Genomic DNA, 19,275 nt, shown 5'->3' with positions numbered 1-19,275 from the left:
ACTCTACTACAGAACAACACTGGTTGTAATCACTTTGGAGGTGTAGTCTGCATATCATAATCACACTGACAAAAACATCAGATAACAGTTTTATTGTTTCACAATGGCAGTACTGTGTACCCGTCATTAACCAACCTCAGGAGAGAGACTCAGGTCATCGAGTTCCTCAGGCTGTGTGCCCAACTGACGTCACCTACCATGGAACTAGGGCAGGTTACTGTGTTAAGTTAGCTATAGCTGTGAGTGCAGTGTTGATTCACATTGCGGTTACGAAGCACACTGAGAACAGTCCAGACTGTGTGAAGACTGTTGCATACTGCCATGTGTGTAATACAGATTTGCTCTATTGACATTCAGTGAGGAGGCACACTGTACAAATAAAGTCAGATGACCGAATGCTGGTTAAGGTACGTGAATGAGTCCACAAAGAAGGCATTTCAGACAGTGCGTGTGTGTCCTGTACATTCCCCAGACTGACACAGAGCTCCAGGTAAACACACCTGCAGAACAACCAGGAGATCCAGCGCAGTGGGGACCTGCTGTGTGGTGAGGAGGACAACAGACACCTAACATCTTCTCTGTTGACAGGAGCCGGGACGTCAAACACACCAGCCGCTGACAAACCGTCAAGTTTACCCTGCGATGATGGAGGCGTGAAGTTATTAACCCATACAGGGGTCCGGGCCTCTCGTAACTTCCCCAGGCTGAAGTCTCATGAATGGCCTGGGGTTTCACCTGGGTGGGACTGGGGTCTCACCTGGGTGGGACTGGGGTCTCACCTGTGTGGGACTGGGGGTTTCACCTGGGTGGGACTGGGGGTTTCACCTGGGTGGGACTGGGGGTTTCACCTGGGTGGGACTGGGGGTTTCACCTGGGTGGGACTGGGGTTTCACCTGGGTGGGACTGGGGGTTTCACCTGGGTGGGACTGGGGGTTTCACCTGGGTGGGACTGGGGTCTCACCTGGGTGGGACTGGGGGTTTCACCTGGGTGGGACTGGGGGTTTCACCTGGGTGGGACTGGGGTCTCACCTGGGTGGGACTGGGGGCTCACCTGGGTGGGACTGGGGGTTTCACCTGGGTGGGACTGGGGTTTCACCTGGGTGGGACTGGGGGTTTCACCTGGGTGGGACTGGGGTCTCACCTGGGTGGGACTGGGGGCTCGTCGAAAAGTGTCTCTGAACATTCTGACTCCAGTCTGAACTTTCAGGATGTCCCCATTCACATCAGTGACTACAGATCCATTTGGGCTGACAGCTCAGTTCATTAGGGGGCCAACAAAAGGGGCAGGCCCCCATTCAAGAGACACTCAGCTCTTCCCCCCAAGACGAGGACCAACTGGAATTCAAACCATAATGAATGGAGCGGTGTTTAAAAGAAATAGAAAAACGAGAGAGACAGAGAAGGAAAGAGAGAGTTAGAGAGGACCCCTTCATGCAGAAGACATGGGGCCTGTCTGCCTGGTGAAGGGTGGTCCCCCTCTCTTCAACCCCAGGAACGGCCTCTCCAGGACACAGAGCACACAAAGAGCTCTCTGTGTCTGACAGACTGGCGAAGCCTTTCTCCAGAACTGTCCCAGACAACAAGAGACTCTCCTGCAGTTTTATTCTCTCACAGTTCTCATAGCCCACTGTGGTTCAGATCAGGAGAATTCAATCAGACCATATAGCTAACAGCGACCGTACGGAACAGTACATTTACATTATAAATCACACACAGCTAAAAACTGGCCTGGGGGGGAATTAGCTATGAGTCTAGGAAGTTCTAGATTCACCACCCATTTCATCTTAAATACAGTGATTGCAGTGGAGGTGGTTTGAATCCCAGAGCAAGACTCAGCAGAGAGAGAACTTCCTCCAGAACAGCACCAGCTAGCTCACACTGCCTGCCCTCTCCTTCCATCAGTGCACTACTCACCCTAACACAGGGCCAGAACCGACATAGGTCCTAAAGGAGCACAGAAAATATTATTCAGTCAACATGGATAAAGTCTGTGGTTGAGATGCAGCAGGAGTCGATTAGGGTTGTGTAATTCACATTCGTTGAGGTTTCCCTAGATTAGTTGTTCACGGGACAAGTGTAAGAACTGTGATGAAACGTTACACAGCTCAGGATAAGTCACCGCACACGTGACCGTGTTCAGGCGGCGTTCAGGCAGTGATCTTCCCCCAGAAGTCAGAAGATCAACATGACCAGACCAGAGGGCGCTCCCACTGAGGTGACAGCCTTTCATGGGAATTCTCTTATCAGTCTCGGCTCAACAGGTGACTCCACCTTCGCCAGCTGCAGTCCTAACAAACACAATGTCCCTTTCACATGATGAGGTCATAAAAATCATTTTGTCCCTTTCCCTTTTTTTTTTTTTTTTTAAGGTGAGACCACATGTACATCCGATTTTGTTCATGAGTTTGTCGTACAGTGGCAACCCTTTCACGCGTAGCGTCACACCGGTGTGACCAACGCGTCCCTAGAACATCGAATCTAGAACACTACGCAACAATTGATGTTCATTTGCACCAATGTCCAGAAGACGGCGAAAAACTAATTGAGATAAACAACCGTTCAATACAGTACTGATGCTGTAATATAGAAGTGAGGTTTCGCAGCAGAAGGCCTCCCCTCTTCTTTGTGAATATTGAAATGATACAGGACTGGGCAACACGTTTTGAAATGATATGAGAAATAAACATCCCTGTCCTGGGATAAACATCCTGGACTGACAGGGCCTTCAAGAAGGGGGCAGTTCTGGGATGACAGGGCCTTCAAGAAGGGGGCAGTTTTGGGGTGACAGGGCCTTCCAGAGGGGGGCAGTTCAGGGGTGTTAGATCCAAGAAGGCCTCAAAAAGGTTGTCCAGAGTTTTCAGTGGCAGCAGGGGTTGTCTATGACCAGCATGGCGTCGATGCCGTACAGCTCCAGCAGGTCCACCAGGAAGAGGCGGTCTCCCTGGGGGTCCAGGCCCATCGCCCTCACATGCTCAGCGGTCAGAGTACGGTCCGAGCTCCCCGCCACCTCCGACAGGATCTGGAAGATCCTGTTGTTCTGCTCCATGAAGAACCTGGAGGGAGGAGAGGGTGGAGGGGAGAAGTACAATTTCAACACAAGTCCCAGTTTGCCAAAACTAAAAGAAAGCACAGGCTAAAAAATATATATATATAAAAATTTAAAAAACACTCACAGAACAAAGAGGTCCTCGTCATTTGAGGTGCAGTCTTCATCCACTTCTTGGGAGTACAGCAGCAGTTGCCTAAGACAAAAAGAAGATCATAACCTTTCCATTAGGAACACATTGTAGTGGAGGTATAATGGGCAAATAACCTATTTACAAGATGTAGGCCCAGTTTCCCTGACATGGATTAAGCCTAATCCTGAAGAAAAAAATGATATGAAGAGCTCCATTGAAAACGTTTTAGTCTAGGATTAGTCTTAATCCATGTCTGGGCTTTAGTGTTTTATCAAATATATATATTTTTTAAATAAAATGCGATTCTACCTCTGTTCACTTAGTTTCCTGTACTTCTCCTTGTCTGCCTCGTTCAGCCGGAGCAGGGGTCCCAGTCGGTCTCTGTGCGTCTTCACGTTCTGGTTATCAACATACACGTCATACAGCTCCTTCTTCTCCTCGAATATCTTCTCCGTCGTGCCTGAACACACACACACAAACACAGCAGGTTAAAACATGTTGTAAACATGAGCCGGATCCTCGGCCCTGCTAAGGTTCTGTCCTCGCGCAGTACTCAGGATGCTCGGCCCTGCTAAGGTTCTGTCCTCGCGCAGTACTCAGGATGCTCGGCCCTGCTAAGGTTCTGTCCTCGCGCAGTACTCAGGATGCTCGGCCCTGCTAAGGTTCTGTCCTCGCGCAGTACTCAGGATGCTCGGCCCTGCTAAGGTTCTGTCCTCGCGCAGTACTCAGGATGCTCGGCCCTGCTAAGGTTCTGTCCTCGCGCAGTACTCAGGATGCTCGGCCCTGCTAAGGTTCTGTCCTCGCGCAGTACTCAGGATGCTCGGCCCTGCTAAGGTTCTGTCCTCGCGCAGTACTCAGGATGCTCGGCCCTGCTAAGGTTCTGTCCTCGCGCAGTACTCAGGATGCTCGGCCCTGCTAAGGTTCTGTCCTCGCGCAGTACTCAGGATGCTCGGCCCTGCTAAGGTTCTGTCCTCGCGCAGTACTCAGGATGCTCGGCCCTGCTAAGGTTCTGTCCTCACGCAGTACTCAGGATGCTCGGCCCTGCTAAGGTTCTGTCCTCGCGCAGTACTCAGGATGCTCGGCCCTGCTAAGGTTCTGTCCTCGCGCAGTACTCAGGATGCTCGGCCCTGCTAAGGTTCTGTCCTCATGCAGTACTCAGGGCCTCATCTCCAGAAGCCCCGGGGTTGGCACTCACAGGCTACGTACGACACCTCCGTCTCCAGGGTGGCGATGTCTGCCACGTTGATGTAGAAGAAGGGGCGGAGCTCCGGCACGGACACGCCCAGCCCGGGGATGGACATGTTAGCCAGGCAGCAACAGCAGTACACTGTAGGGCCAACAGACACACTCATGTTAGGATACACAACCGGAAAAACAGCAGTACACTGTAGGGCCAACAGACACACTCATGTTAGCCAGGCAGCAACAGCAGTACACTGTAGGGGCCAACAGACACACTCATGTTAGGATACACAACCAGAACAACAACAGTACACTGTAGGGCCAACAGACACACTCATGTTAGGATACACAACCAGAACAACAACAGAGAAATGGTGTTTCATAAAGAGAAACCTTTATTAATCCCGCAATCGTAAACACACGTGTGTGTGTGTGTGTGTGTGTGCGAGGGTCAGCAGCTGCATCCCTCACCCCTATAGCAGACCACCCCTACAGGAGGGGAGGAGAAGATGAGGATGCGCTTCCTGAGCAGAGCGAACTTCCACAACACCATGATCTGCTCCCCGAAGAACTGGATGAACTGGGACATGCATCCTGCTGGGTGGGTGATCTGGAGGGAGAGAGGGAGGGAGGGCACAGACACAGCCAGGTCAGCTACAGGATGCAGCCTGGTTATCTGTGAACCAGGGTCCTGTCTGGAGGAAGCAGCATCTTGAACACAAACACACCAAGCAGCCCTCTCCTTTCTTGTGCATCTCTTCCTACCATCACAACGCATATGAAGAAAGGGTCCTAAGAGCGTACCCGTGCCCACTCTCTCTAACCAGAAACAGTACATCCCCCTCCCCCCCACCTTCCACCTCATCCTTTCCCCCCCTTCTTCCTCCCCCTCCTACTTCCCCTTCCTCTCCTCCTGCCTCATCCCCCTTCTCCTCCCACCCTCCATACCCCTCCACCTCATCCTCTCCCTCATCCTCCCCCTCCTCAGTCGGTTCTCTACTCCCTCCTGACCTTCATCTCTGGGTGCATGCAGCGGTTGATGGGGGCTGCCGTCCAGACGCTGCTGGGGCAGAGAGTGACCAGCCCGTTCTCTGCAGGGGGCAGCACAGCCTTCTTGTCTTCGTAAAAGGCCTCCAGGGGGAAATACTGGCCTGGGCACTTCAGCTGGTGTCTGACAAACACAAAGTACGGTTTTAAAACTAGCGAAGGCAGTTTCTCAGTGGTTCTCTGTACGTTGGAGTTCTGATGGTTTAAAATGGCAACAGCTATAGCTAGGAGCCTGGGTCTAGGTTTGTTTTCAAATGTGGGTGAGACCGCTTTTTTTTTTATTGAAGATGCTCCTGTTAAATATATTTGTCTGGGGGGAGAGAGATTATGTGTAACATCTGAGAATGACTGACAGCCCCAGGAGAAGCCTGGCTGGGAGATGTTTGGGCCAGAGTGAGATCATCATACCGCACCATCCAACTCTGGGGATAACAGATGAAACTATTGATCATGTCTCTCTGTGATCTGTTGAGGATCATTCCAAGATAAACACCAGCTGGAACAGAGTGTTTTCAGACACTACACCCAGGAGCCTGGGGAATGATCTTGATGCCAATTTCATTCTGTAAACACTTCTTTGCGCTACTGTAGACCCCTGCCTACAACAAGACAGACTCTTCTTTTAATTAATCTTTTTGGGGCATTTTTATTTTATTTTATGTTTTTTATGCTTCATTGGGATGTTATTTGTGTGTGACATGAAAGGCCCGAGAGAGAGAGAGAGAGAGAGAGAGAGAGAGAGAGAGAGAGAGAGAGAGAGACACAGACAGACAGACAGACAGACAGACAGACAGAAGGGAAGACATGCAGCAAAGGAGCCCAGGCTGGATTCGAACCCAGGCCCCTGCAGAGAGATGAAAATGAGGATGGACACAGGAAAGAAGGTCCCAAAGAGAAGAGAAACGAGGTGCCGTCAGACAGACAGGTACTCACCTCACTTGGTTCTCCAGGAAGTGCATGTAGCGGTACAGCAGCGTGTAGGATGGGGACAGGATGCCCACAGACTTCATCCTCGCCCCTCTCTCCAGCTCACTCTCTACGGGCATGTTGGCAAAACAGGCCAGGCCAAAATAGCGTCCTTTACGGAAATATCTGGGGTGCAAACACAAAAAGAAGATTACACATTCTGGTGATCGTGGCCGGATTCTAGTGATTATACTGTGTGTATCTCGAGGTGTACAGTGAGGTGTGTCTGGATGCGTGTTTGTGCACCTTACATGAAGTCGTTGGCGATCCGGTGTGAGCCGCTGGCCATGGACTTGAACTCCACGCCCTCCAGATCCACGTCTTTAGGCAGACACCATTCCACCATGTTACCTAAAGCACACACACAGACCGTGCTGTTCTCTCTAACAACAAGAGGAAGAGCATACCACTAAGGCTGAGGCTGTTACAGGGACCCGGGTTCGATTCTGACCCAGGCCATTTCCTGCAAGTCCCCCCCCCTCTCTCTCTCCCTGCTTTCCTGTCTATCAATAAAAGCTGGAAAAGGCCCCAAAACTAAAACTAAATAAAGATCTGTTTTTTTTTCCCTGAGGCTGTCTTCTTCCCTTCCCTATTTTCATCTCTCACAGGCAAAAAGGAAGTGGTGAAAGTCAGCAACATAAGTTAATGCGAAGGATCGTGTGTTTTGGGTAAACCTGCGTTCATGGTGAACTTGATCAGACTAGCTTGTGTTTTTAACTGTAAACATGAGAAAGTGAAAAATCTTCCAATGCGTTTTTATAAGAATTCCACCTTTCCAGAATCCTTGCAATAGAATAACTCACGGTGTTTCTGCCTTTGTGCTGCTGTGCCCTTTTATTTGAATAGTGCTGCGAGATAGCCGGACCTGGAGTTGCATAGCAAATACGAACTATTTTCTTGCAACGTCATCTACGGTGTCGCACTCCTACCCAAGTGTTGCTCTATGACTCACCTGATCTGGTGTCAAAGGTGACCACAAACACAGCCACAATCTGGTCCTTCTCCTCCCATTCCGTTAAACAGTTTTTTACTGATATTCCCGGGAACATATGGTTAGACTCTGTGGGACTTGAAACATCCCACCCCGGTCCACTATACTCTGGTATTCTCAAGTGCACGCTGTTCACAACTGCACTTGCCAAATCGCCAGAAATGACGGTGCTCTCGATGCCCGGCACGACGCTGCCCGGTGCCCGCCAATCTGGTGTACATGTCTCAGATGCATTTTCCTTCACTGGTACGGTTGACGGTACCGCCTGGGGCGGTTCTCCCGGTTGGATCTCCTCCCAGTCCAGGAGCGGAGCGCGGTCCGACTGCTCAACCATGATGCTGCTGTGCCAGAACGGAGAAAACAACACAAGTCCGGGACCAAATTTCTTCCACACCCTCCAAGACAAAATAACCGACTGACTTAATTACCGACCACGGCTTCACCCTGTTCTCTCCACGGGGTTCTTGGTATTTGTAGCACGGAGAACATAGCTACGCCTGAACAACCCGCTCCAACCTGCCCGCTTCACCGAACGGCTCGGTGTTTTGATGATGTCAAACACTTCCGCTCACGTGGTTTATGTTTTGTCAAGCGGCATTTATCAGCATGTTTGCTGACCGCTGTCTTTCAATAAATATTTTTTATTAACTCAGGCAATGCAAGTGGTTGTGTTAACTAGCAAGTGTCACAGCTACTACAACTTTCTTTCCATTATCACTATTTCTAAACGACGAATAGTGCTTTCTTACTTTAGCTGTGGCAGGTGTGTAATGAGCTGACAAACAAACCCAACAAACTTCGAGCCAATTAGATATAGCCTGCAGGATTTGATAAAGAGGCAAACCTTAACACTGCTCATTTACATACTCGGAATTTACTTGAAATTTGAGCGTGGTGCTGGTAGGTTACTCTGGAAAGGCAAAGACCGTGAGAAGGTAAATTACTTATATACTATTTCGTGTTAGTTAGTTAAATTAGAATGTGACATTGGTTGTTCGTCATCGTGGAACTTGTGTTTTGCAAAGGTTGTATCTGGCACCCATGTGCTCGCGCAGAGTAAGGGAGTGAACTTGAATGAAATGGAAAACTTTAAATTAAAACGTTGCATTTAAAATGTTTAAAAACGTTCCTGTCGTTACGAGTCTGGGGATGGAGTTGAGTGAGAGAGCGGTGCAAAAGCTCGACTTCTCAAGCTGTGGCGAGGATGGGAGCAGCGACAGCAGTTCAGATGACTGGTTCCCACGAGCTCCTCAGATCCAGAGTCCTCGTGACCCATGTCGGACTCCCAAGGCGACACGTCATCGAAGGGGCAACGCTATCTCCACCACCCCCACCACCCCCATACCATATGCCGCATGGAGGAAACTTAGGCTCTGTGACTCTCCCAGCACTCCTAAGGTAGGCCTTTTAATCACTGATGGTCAACCGTTCATTATAATCTGAATCACCTTCATATCTTTTGCATTTCACGGGCCCTCTCGATTACCCCTCACAATTTGAGTGAATTCCTAAATCAACCATATTGACCCCCTCGCCCCCTCCAGAGCCTGCTGACCAAGAGCGTCCTTCCCTACTCCAGCACCAAGGCCTGCCGCGGCCAGAGAGCACTACATTTCGCCACTTTGACTGACCCCGACCGTATCCCATCTGTTAACGTGAACCCGTTCACCCCTGACACGGTCTCCAGGAACAGCTGTAACAACAAGAGGAAGAACCGACTGAATGAAGAAGAGGAGGATGACTACAACTACAAGCACAGGTGCTCCGGTTTGATACTGCAGAGACTTTAAGGGGTTGAAAGTGGACATCAATGTCCTGCACTGCAAAAATGCCCTATCTAATTGAAGTGCAAAAATCTTATGAGCGTGCTTAAAACCGGTAGGCTAAATTTAGCTGCAGTGCAGTAGGACAAGACAATATCCCTCGATGACATTTTTTAAATAATTTAAGTCACTAGAAAAGTCATTTTATAGGCCTACTAGAAACTAGCTCAACTACATTTAAAATCTAAAAACAAGATTTTCCGACTCAGATGTAGATTGTTTGCCGTGTGACTGACAGGTGTATAGGGCCCCCTAATGGGGGCTTGAGGAAGGTCGTTGTCAAAGCTGCACTACTTTCCCAACATCCGTGCAACGGTTCCTGCAATCATGGCCGTGTGCTCATTGCAGGGCCGTAATCATAATATTGGGGGGGGGGGGGGAGGGACACCCCCCAATGTTGACGCCATGGCTACGGCCTTGGCTCATTGTATCATGAGTAACTGGTTCTAGTGACAACTGTCATCTCTCAGAATAAAGAACAGCCTGGCGTCATCTGAAGAGGATGACGAAGCATTTCTACCGCCAAAGGTAGGCTACTTATTTTCCTCTGAACGGCTTCCGTTAATGATTTATGATGCACGAGTTGCTGTCGTTTCTGCTCCGCCTCCACTTTTTTTTTATCTCTCCGGGCGGTGTTTTTTTCCCAGCACTTAGTGATTCACTGGCTCATTTCCTGTCTTTGTATTCTAGCCATCCCATCTGTTTTATATTTTGCGCGTCTATCTCAGTCCTCATAAATATCCTTCTGCTCCCTTTTCTGATCATCATGACTGCGTAAGTCAAAGTACGCACGTGCTCTCCACACACAGCCGAGTTTCCATCCGTCATTCCGTCTGTCCACAGAGACGGGCCGTGGAGGCCTTCATGCTGTCTAGATATGAGAGCGAATTCCTGGAGTTGGGGCGTATCGGCGCGGGGGAGTTTGGAACGGTGTTTAAATGCGTGAAGAGGCTGGATGGATGCTTGTACGCAATCAAGCGATCCCGTCAGCCGCTCGCGGGCTCGGCCAGCGAGTGAGTCAAACACACTAATATCACCCACGATTGAGTACATTATTTCAGGCTATTTACAGGCACACAACCAATTTGTATATTAAGCATGTTCATTTCTTAACCACCTTTTTAATAGGGAAAAAAATGTTTTTAAATGAATGCGCAAGCACTTCCCTCTACAACACCCTGGCTGTGGTGAGCTCTTCAGTGAGTTCTGAGTGGTGTTCGATTTCTCCTCCAGACAGCTGGCTCTGAAGGAGGTGTATGCCCACGCTGTTCTCGGACACCACCCGCATGTCGTCCGTTACTATTCCGCCTGGGCGGAGGACGATCACATGATCATACAGAACGAGTACTGCGATGGTGAGTTGAGGTCGTTCAAGTTCAGCGAGAAATAGAACCAAACGCTGGGTGAAAAATGTATGGTCAGGCGATTTAATCCTCAAATGAATAAAAATCTTTGTATTTTACACCTCTACCAACAAGGGCCGGTTTTCCCAGATTCGTTAAGAAGCTCTTAACGCTAAGAGCTTCTTAGGACCGTTCTAGGAGCGTTCTTAAGAAGCTCTTAGCGTTAAGAGCTTCTTAACGAATCTGGGAAACCCGGCCAAGGTCAACCCAGGTAGCTGGGCTGGATGATGTGTACGAGACAGTGGTGACAGTGGTGTATGTTTCGTGTCCCAGCCACATCTGCCTACACCCCTGGTTCAGGTTGTTCTGTCTTCCTCGCTTGCCCCACAGGTGGGAGTCTCCATGACGTGATAGTGCAGAAGGATGTCCAGGGAGAGATGCTCACAGAGCCTGAGCTAAGGGACCTGCTCCTCCAGGTGTCCATGGGTCTCAAGTACATCCACAGCACTGGTCTGGTGCACCTGGACATCAAACCCAGTTAGTCTCTCTTCTGTCGTTTTAACCGTCCACTATTTTGAGCCGTTTTTGTCACACTTATCCCCAGGAACTCTGAACAGGAGGCCCAAGTTGTTATGGTGGAAAGAACCAGGGGCATAGGTTTTATGATACTTGTTGATTATATGGTGTTATTATCCATAGCAATGGTCAATGGCAATAGCAATGATACTTGATACTTGAAGACAACAGCAAATCAGTCCCCCCCCCCCCCCACACACACACACACACACACACTTTTTATTTAGAAAATTACATTTAACGGCCACTTCAAAAAGCTGTTCCACCCACATTTGAAAACAAACCTACGCCCCTGGGTGCTACGTTTCCTCTTACCTTCTCTTCCTCTGGGGCCTTGCAGGTAACATCTTCATCTGCCAGCCGCCCCGCTCCAGTGCAGGGGGAGAGGCCGAGAGCGAGGATGAGGAGGGGGAGGATGAAGGCATACCAACTGGGGTAGTCTATAAGATTGGTAAACACTGCAATACCTTGTACAGACCTAAAGTGTATGCAGGTTTCCCTCAGCAACTGTGGAAATGTGATTGTTTTAGGGCGATGTTTCCCTCAGCAAATTAGCTTGATAATGATCTAATAGCTGCCCTCTGCTAACGTTTGGAGAGTGATGTTCAAGGGCGTAACCACGCATTCTTTGGGGAGGTCATGTCCCCCCCAATATTGAGAAAATACCAATCTGGCCCCCCCAATATACAGCAGAAAATATGTAAAATATATGTTCTCCTTTTATGAACCCTGTCAATGGATCGGTCTCTTGTTATGTCTTATTTATTTCTGTTTGTTAAGAAAAATATGTGTGAATCCCCCCTCCTAATTGTACACTTGTGTGATTTAGTTTGAATCCACCTTGCATTGTCATGGTTACCTAACACTTTTTCGTCAGTCAGTTGAGAGCAAAGAAAGTAACGTTAGTTAACTTGTTGGAGAGGAGGTAGAGTAATGGAGGATTTGAGGTTACCTAAAAAGCGGAGAAAACTGGACCAGCAGCCAAGCATACGCTTTTTTTTTTTTTCCAGACAGTAAGTAACCTAACACTGAGCTAAATGTGTAAGCAAAGGGGCACTGTCTCGGGAGAAATTACACTATTCCTTTATATGTGAATTCAAATGGTCAATGTAGTCCTTGAAACTATGTTCTAAATGTGCAAATTTTCATATATAAATATAGAATTGTAGGCAATGCACAACAACAAAAAATTATGGGGAAGAGTATTCATTTGGACCCTCCCCCCCAATGTCTAAACCATGGTTATGCCCTTGCTGATGTTGATGGGAACCATTAGCAAAGAGTCTAGCTGAGATGTAGACATGCAGGAACGACTGGCGGGCAGCTGACCTCTGGTTTGTGTGTAGGTGACCTGGGTCATGTGACCTCCATCAGGAGTGTGCAGGTGGAGGAGGGAGACAGTCGCTTCCTGGCCAGTGAGGTTCTTCATGAGGTAAACCACAACAACTTTCTTTTCAACTTAACTTTAGTTTTACTATGTGAAAAATCAGGGGCAAAGGTTTGTTTTCAAATGTGGGTGGGACAGCTGTTTATAACTGAGGATGTAGCTGTTGTCTTCTTGGTGAAAAGTGAGGGTAACAAGATTTGCTGTTTTCAAAAAGGAAGTCTACGCCCCTGCAGAAAATGATTCAGGCAGTTGGTATGCATCGGTGTATCCTAACCACACTGACGGAGTATATCGGGCATCTAAACTAAAACAATTTTTCGGTTGTTCAGGACTACAGCCACCTCCCAAAGGCAGACATCTTTTCCCTGGGCCTCACGGTGCTGCTTGCCGCAGGGGCACCTCCGCTGCCTCAGAACGGAGAGCAGTGGCACCACCTGAGGAAGGCCGAGCTGCCCTGCCTCACCCAGGAGCTGTCGGAGGCCTTCAGAGGCCTGGTTCAGGTACAGGTGTAACCATGGACATTAGAACCCACACCCAATGGTGTGCTAGAGGCGTAAGCAGGGTTCGAATTACGGGGGGGATGGGGGGGGGGGTTTGACCCCCCTAATTAAGACTTTGACCCCCCCAAAAGAGGTAAAAACAACAGGTCGGGGGGGTCGATACATTTATATATCCCTTTGGAGAAGTTGACCCCCCCGATTGTCATTGTATAATTCGCACTCTGGGCGTAAGTGGTGCACTTTAGGTCTCGTGAGGTTTGTGATTCCTGCTAGACCTTCAGCTGCCGGCAGGCTCTTTCTAGGCTACTAGACTAGCCAAGTTACATGAGGACCACGTACAATCACATCTGATTACATTTCACAGGCTCAAAGCGTCTGTGAAACGGCGTTAAGAAATTGAAAAAAGGATTTGCAACTTTATACATTTCATACGTAACGGTTTGTAGCCTGAGTAATGTAATAATGCAGAGTGGATCAAGGTTCTTGAGCAGTGGCTGGTGTCTCCCCTCCCGCCAGGCGCTGCTGGACCCTGAGCCTTCCAAGCGGCCGTCTGCCTCGGCGCTGTGTCGCCACCCCGTCCTGAGGAAGGAGAGGGCGGGCAAGCTGGCCGCACAGCTCCGCCTGGAGCTCAACGAGGAGAAGTTCAGGACGGCCATGTTGGAAAGGTAGGGGGGGGGGGGTGCACTGCATTTCTTGGAGCTGACCCTGAGGGGGAGGGGTGAAGGATTGGGATTTATATGTCGTTTGGTTGACTATATTGGCAGATTATACACAAGAGGGTGCAATTTCCTAATCAAGTACGAATCTCATTCAGTTGATGAACAATGCATACTGACAATGATAACTGACTTGCATGTGTTTCCAGGTTAGTCAATAAAACGTTCCTTTCGGGTTGTAATTTATTTTTATTTTTTTACATTTTAAATGGACTAAATAGTTTGTCCATCTCCTCGTCCTCCACAGAGCACTCCAGGAGGCTCGTTTGGCAGCCTTGTCCCCAAAGACGGCCCTTCCTTCTGGGCTAGAGCAGCTGGGGAAGGCTGGGTCCTTGCCCAGATCTGGGCGTAGGCTGGTGGGGAGAACTGCTTTACGATCCATCAGCTTTGGATGCCCCAGCAATGGAGTTTGAGTGGCCATCATCGCATGCTAGTTTCCTAGGAAGGAAGCAGACCTCCAAAGATGATAACTGACTCGAGGTCAAAGGTTATAGACATGGTGTTATTTTGTCATATACTAAGATGATGAAATTCCCAAGTTCATGGTCTACTTTATCTGAAAAGTGATTCATTGTGGCGCACTTCTGAGTCTTGAAAGATGGTTCTTAGCATCATTGAGACCGGTTACAGATACCAGTGAATGCAATTTCAGATGAGTAAATTCAATGGTTTTTATTTTGTTTCAATGTAAATAAACTTTTAACATGTTTTATAGTCAGTTATCTCTGTATGACTTACTTGGCTTCTGAGACATTTAACTTGCATAAACTTAATTTTTTGTGTGCACCTTGTACCACATTTCAATGGTTCACCACAGCACAGAACAGTAGACGGGACTTTCCAAACGCGCTTATCTGAGGTGACAGAAGCAGGGTACAACTTTTTTTTTTTTTTTTTTTTTCATTGAAAAAGACTGCCTGTGCTTTTGTCATTCATGCCAGTGAAGAAGAGAATTCCGTTGAAGAAACACGTTTTATAAACGATCCCGTTTTTTGCAATTTGCATGCAAGCAACAGGTCAATTACGACATATTCTAATCTAGAGGAATCTAACTGCAAGCCGTTTATCTGATGCGAGCACCGTAGGGTTTTCTAAATCCACAAGTCATCATCAAACACAACGATTGTGGTTTAGGTGAGGTTGTAGTTTCCTAAGATTTAAAGTGTCATGAATATTCTAACATTTGCATGTTATTCAAATGCATAGCTATCTGATTGGCTAATTCTACCCTGTGGAGTAGTGGGTGGGGAAAGGATGTAAACTACGACCTGCCCTCACCGGCTGTGAGGTTTTTCGTGTTATGTTTCGCATGCATCATCGTTCACCGAGTTGTGTTCTCTCTAGCTAGCGTCCGTTCTAAAACAACGACGGTGAGTAAACAAAGTTGTACAACTTTTATTTTTGTATTTTTATTATCAAATATGGATATCCATTTAATCCGCTAGCTCTGAGCTAGCTTGAATGTTGCGTTCTGGAATTTTGGATTCATGAACATCTTACCGGGCAACGTTACCGTTCGATTGCCGTTAGTTCGATCTAAATATTTGCGTCGGGCCCATCTATGAAGGAACTTGCTAACTAAGTGCATAATTTTTCTCGCGGATTTCAGCTCTTCTGTGAAAGGTAGAGTAGAAAGACCGCGATGGACACCGGCGGCGACAACAACGTGGTCCGTGTCCTTAACAACACTCCACTGGTCATTCTGACCTTCCTTCAGCAACAGGGCTTCAACAACGAAGAATGTCAGAGAGAGCTTGATTCTCTGTCCCGAGATCTGAAGATCACCCCAGACTTAAACTGTAACTCACCGGGGAATGGCTCCCACGATGACGGGGAGCTTCAGACTGATGGTCATTTCAGCAGCAGCATTAGAGGCTTGATCGATGATATCCAACCCCAAGCTGATCTGAATAGACATGGTGGGTTTGTCTGTTTTGCTTTTAAACAATGTAATTTAGTAAATGGCCAAAATACAACTTATATATCGGATTTTCACCAGGAAAAGTTGTCATGATGCATTTTAAACAATGACTCGTTCTGTCGAGTAGACTTAACCGATTGCTAACGTAAGTCTCGCTAACTCAGTTTTAGCGAAGTGCTGTATTGGGGTTTGGTGTGTGGGACGTAGAGCTCGTATTGGATATTCAGCTTCATGGATAATTCTGTAAGATTCCCAGTGCTTGAAAGTCGGGTGACTCCCATAGATTTATATCTAGACTACTCCTAAATTATCGCAGTCAATTTTAGGGGGAACCTCCTGAGGATGGATGGGTTTTGTGTTTAAAGTCCCACGCGTGTTTTGCTTTGAAGTTGATGAGGTTCAGGGAGTGAGAAACGTGGCCGCGGATCTGATCCTGATAGCTCACCAGCTGGAGCAGAGTGTGGTTGCCAAGGCCACGGAGAACCTCACTAAGAAGCTACAGACCTCCTCAGTATGGGTGAGTCTTCAGACGTTTATACCGTAAAAATAAATATATTTTAGATTTGATTCAATCTTAAATTCATTTATTTGATTATTTTATATTATAGTCTCTTATTTTGTATCTGTAACAATAAAATTGATTGTTATTCATGGAGACCCACACAACTTCTTTAAACCTAAGAAAAACGTGTAATTTCACCTCAACAACAACTGGTCATGGTTCTGTTTCATATCTGTGTGTATGTTGCGATAACCCGGCTGTGGTTCTCTGTTCTCCCTCTCCAGTCCTGGAAGAACCACATGGCTGTGGAGGTGAACTGGGTCCTAAGCCAGGGTCTGTACTCTCTGCTGGACCACCTGCCCAGGGAGAGGGTGATCATGGCCCTGGCCCTCACGCTGGTCAAGGGTGTTTGTGAGAATGCTCCTGGCCTGCTGCGTGGCCTGTTCTCCACCGCTCTGGAATACTTAGGGTCCAGGTGATTTCTGAAAAATGGAACCGGAACTGGGAGCACAAGCGATTCTAAAACACCCTAGAATTGTTCTGATTCTAGTATCGCAACATGATTCTAGAACCTTCGCAGGGACCGTTGGAATGTGTCGGATCAACTTGAACTTGAATTCTGTCTGTTACCTGACGTTAAGTCCCATTTAAACATTTAAAGGGCTTTCTGGTGAATGTAGGCACTGCTTAAAAATGTAAAAACAATATTGAAGCCATGAATGACCTTGGTAGACCATATGATAGCATTATTTGACTGAAGTTGTCTTTATTTTTTATTTGACTGAAGTTGTCTTTATTTTTAAGAGTAAGTTTTTTTTTTTATACATTTTTTTATTTGACTATTTTCATATTTTTTTCTTAGTGCCATTTATGTCATGTACGGTGTAAAAATAAATCTGAAAATTACAGAAAAATGCATGTAACTTTACATGGACAGTGTACATGGACACAAACACCCAATGTTTAAATTATTGATTTATTCTGGTCTCAAACTGTACATTTAGGAAATGCCTTACAAAGTGCCATGTTGGGGCTTCAGAGAGCCATTCAGTTCAAATCCATCAATTCAATATTGATACTGAGAGAATTAGAAACCCAGACTGTTTCCATTTTGTACATTTCAGATTAATACGTGTCAGTTTACAACACTCGAGATATGAAAGCTTCCTTTTACTTGTCAATGGAAAAAGCAACAGTTTATAACCATTATGGCTGAAAACCCATCTATTCATTTGTGACCCATAGAGCTTAGTTCACCCAGAAGCCTTAAGCAGGTGTGGTTCTTGTTTAAGCAGTAACCTGATTCAAATGCATGAATCATGAGCCCTATCTGTTAAAGTATTTGAGGTCTGTTTGAATAATCTCTGTAGGTACTTCTAGGACTTCCATTGTTTACTCTACACTGCAAAAATAAATCAAGCATACCCCAAATATTAGCAGATACTTTATACAGGCCTGCTTAGCAGCAACTTTGAGTTCAGTAATGGTGACAGAACACTTCAGCTGAAAGTTATTACTTTAGGCCAAAGAAATTCACAACCTGGCATCAAAAGATGGCCCGAAGATATCATTCCTGTGCCTTACAGGTAAAATATTACTGTAGAAAATTAATAGTTGTCTTCTCTGCATTCCTGAGGACTAGTATATAGATGTTTTTGGATTCACATTGTTGAGCTTAAAGAGAGCATGATCTGGACAGCTGTTTGTTGATTGTCAGTGACAGGGCTGATGTTGGACGCTTCACTCCTAAACAAGCCTGTCTTCATCACACAGTGAATCAAAACGGACTGAGATTGAATGTGAAAGAACTCAACTCTTCAGGTATGAGAAAATCCAAACGGAAAACTATTTGAATCTTTGAAGTTGTAAGCTCTCCATAAACGGATATGAGGTCTGGTCTTGAGGAAAAGACTTGCATCTACTGAAGACCAGGAACCAGCAGTAGAGTGGCTGCTTGTGTTTGTACAGGTTGAGAGGAATAGCAAGGCAGTGTTAGGTGGGTCGACAGGCTGAGAAGAGGTACATTTACGGAGTCTGGCTCAGCAGGGGGCTAGAAGGTGCTTACATAGCCTGGCCACAGCAAACATGAATGGGGTAGGGTGACAGTCAGGCAACGGGTAGCCCCTTGGAGGTGAGTGAAATGGGATACGTCTGGGGAGCTGGGAACACAAGATAAGTCTCCAGAGAAGGAGAGAGGGGAGATGGAGAAGGAGAGAGGGGAGATGGAGAAGGAGAGAGGGGAGATGGAGAAGGAGAGAGGGGAGATGGAGAAGGAGAGAGGGGAGATGGAGAAGGAGAGAGAGGGGAGATGGAGAAGGAGAGAGAGGGGAGATGGAGAAGGAGAGGGGAGATGGAGAAGGAGAGAGGGGAGATGGAGAAGGAGAGAGGGGAGATGGAGAAGGAGAGAGGGGAGATGGAGAGAGGGGAGATGGAGAAGGAGAGAGGGAGATGGAGAAGGAGAGAGGGGAGATGGAGAAGGAGAGAGGGGAGATGGAGAAGGAGAGAGGGGAGATGGAGAAGGAGAGAGAGGGGAGATGGAGAGAGAGGGAGAAGGAGAGAGGGGAGATGGAGAAGGAGAGAGGGGAGATGGAGAAGGAGAGAGGGGAGATGGAGAAGGAGAGAGGGGAGATGGAGAAGGAGAGAGGGGAGATGGAGAAGGAGAGATGGAGAAGGAGAGAGAGGGAGATGGAGAAGGAGAGAGAGGAGATGGAGAAGGGGAGATGGAGAAGGAGAGAGGGGAGATGGAGAAGGAGAAGGGGAGATGGAGAGAGGGGAGATGGAGAAGGAGAGAGAGGAGATGGAGAAGGAGAGATGGAGAAGGAGAGAGGGGAGATGGAGAGAGGGGAGATGGAGAAGGAGAGAGGGGAGATGGAGAAGGAGAAGGAGAGAGGGGAGATGGAGAAGGAGAGAGAGGGGAGATGGAGGAGAGGGGAGAAAGAAGGAGCAAGTCTTGAAGCATTCCAAGCCCTCCATTCCCTGACAACACGGCACAGTACCAGGAAAAGTCTTAACCATGGTGCTGCGTGTATGCTGGCTTTGTTAGGAGTGGTTTACATCGTTTTCACTTGAGGACAAGTCACATGCACAGCTCTACACCAGATACTCTAAACATTCATTTTTCTTGGGATTGGTGAATGAAACT

At 47.6% G+C, this 19,275-nt stretch overlaps 2 protein-coding genes across 3 annotated transcripts; one reads left to right on the top strand and one right to left on the bottom strand.

Moving 5' to 3' along the window:
- Positions 1-77: 77 nt before the first annotated feature.
- On the bottom strand, positions 78-8,076 carry dennd11 (DENN domain containing 11). Of its 2 annotated transcripts, XR_009930452.1 has the most exons (10): positions 7,327-8,076; positions 6,626-6,725; positions 6,342-6,500; positions 5,373-5,532; positions 4,833-4,971; positions 4,375-4,506; positions 3,489-3,639; positions 3,174-3,242; positions 1,142-3,053; positions 78-735 (listed from the first exon to the last, which is right to left on the bottom strand). XR_009930452.1 is itself a non-coding variant. In XM_062461079.1 (9 exons), the coding sequence occupies exons 1-9, from the start codon at positions 7,697-7,699 to the stop codon at positions 2,858-2,860; spliced, it is 1,479 nt and encodes a 492-aa protein (XP_062317063.1). In that variant the 5' UTR covers positions 7,700-8,076; the 3' UTR covers positions 78-2,857. The 2 variants fall into 2 exon arrangements, 1 of the variants encoding a protein (XP_062317063.1); XM_062461079.1 differs by having other exon boundaries at positions 78-3,053.
- On the top strand, positions 8,061-14,428 carry wee2 (WEE2 oocyte meiosis inhibiting kinase). The gene is made up of 12 exons (XM_062461078.1): positions 8,061-8,300; positions 8,508-8,763; positions 8,910-9,124; positions 9,659-9,716; positions 10,032-10,201; positions 10,422-10,543; positions 10,922-11,068; positions 11,448-11,558; positions 12,454-12,539; positions 12,824-12,994; positions 13,511-13,659; positions 13,958-14,428. Exons 2-12 carry the CDS (start codon positions 8,515-8,517, stop codon positions 14,121-14,123), a joined length of 1,644 nt encoding a protein of 547 aa, XP_062317062.1. The 5' UTR covers positions 8,061-8,300; positions 8,508-8,514; the 3' UTR covers positions 14,124-14,428.
- Positions 14,429-19,275: the final 4,847 nt, after the last annotated feature.

The sequence above is a fragment of the Osmerus eperlanus genome, chromosome 5 (assembly GCF_963692335.1).
Source record: "Osmerus eperlanus chromosome 5, fOsmEpe2.1, whole genome shotgun sequence".
Taxonomy (NCBI): domain Eukaryota; kingdom Metazoa; phylum Chordata; class Actinopteri; order Osmeriformes; family Osmeridae; genus Osmerus; species Osmerus eperlanus.
The sequence above is the reverse complement of the archived record's forward strand: the minus strand, read 5'-3'. Positions and strand labels throughout refer to the sequence as shown.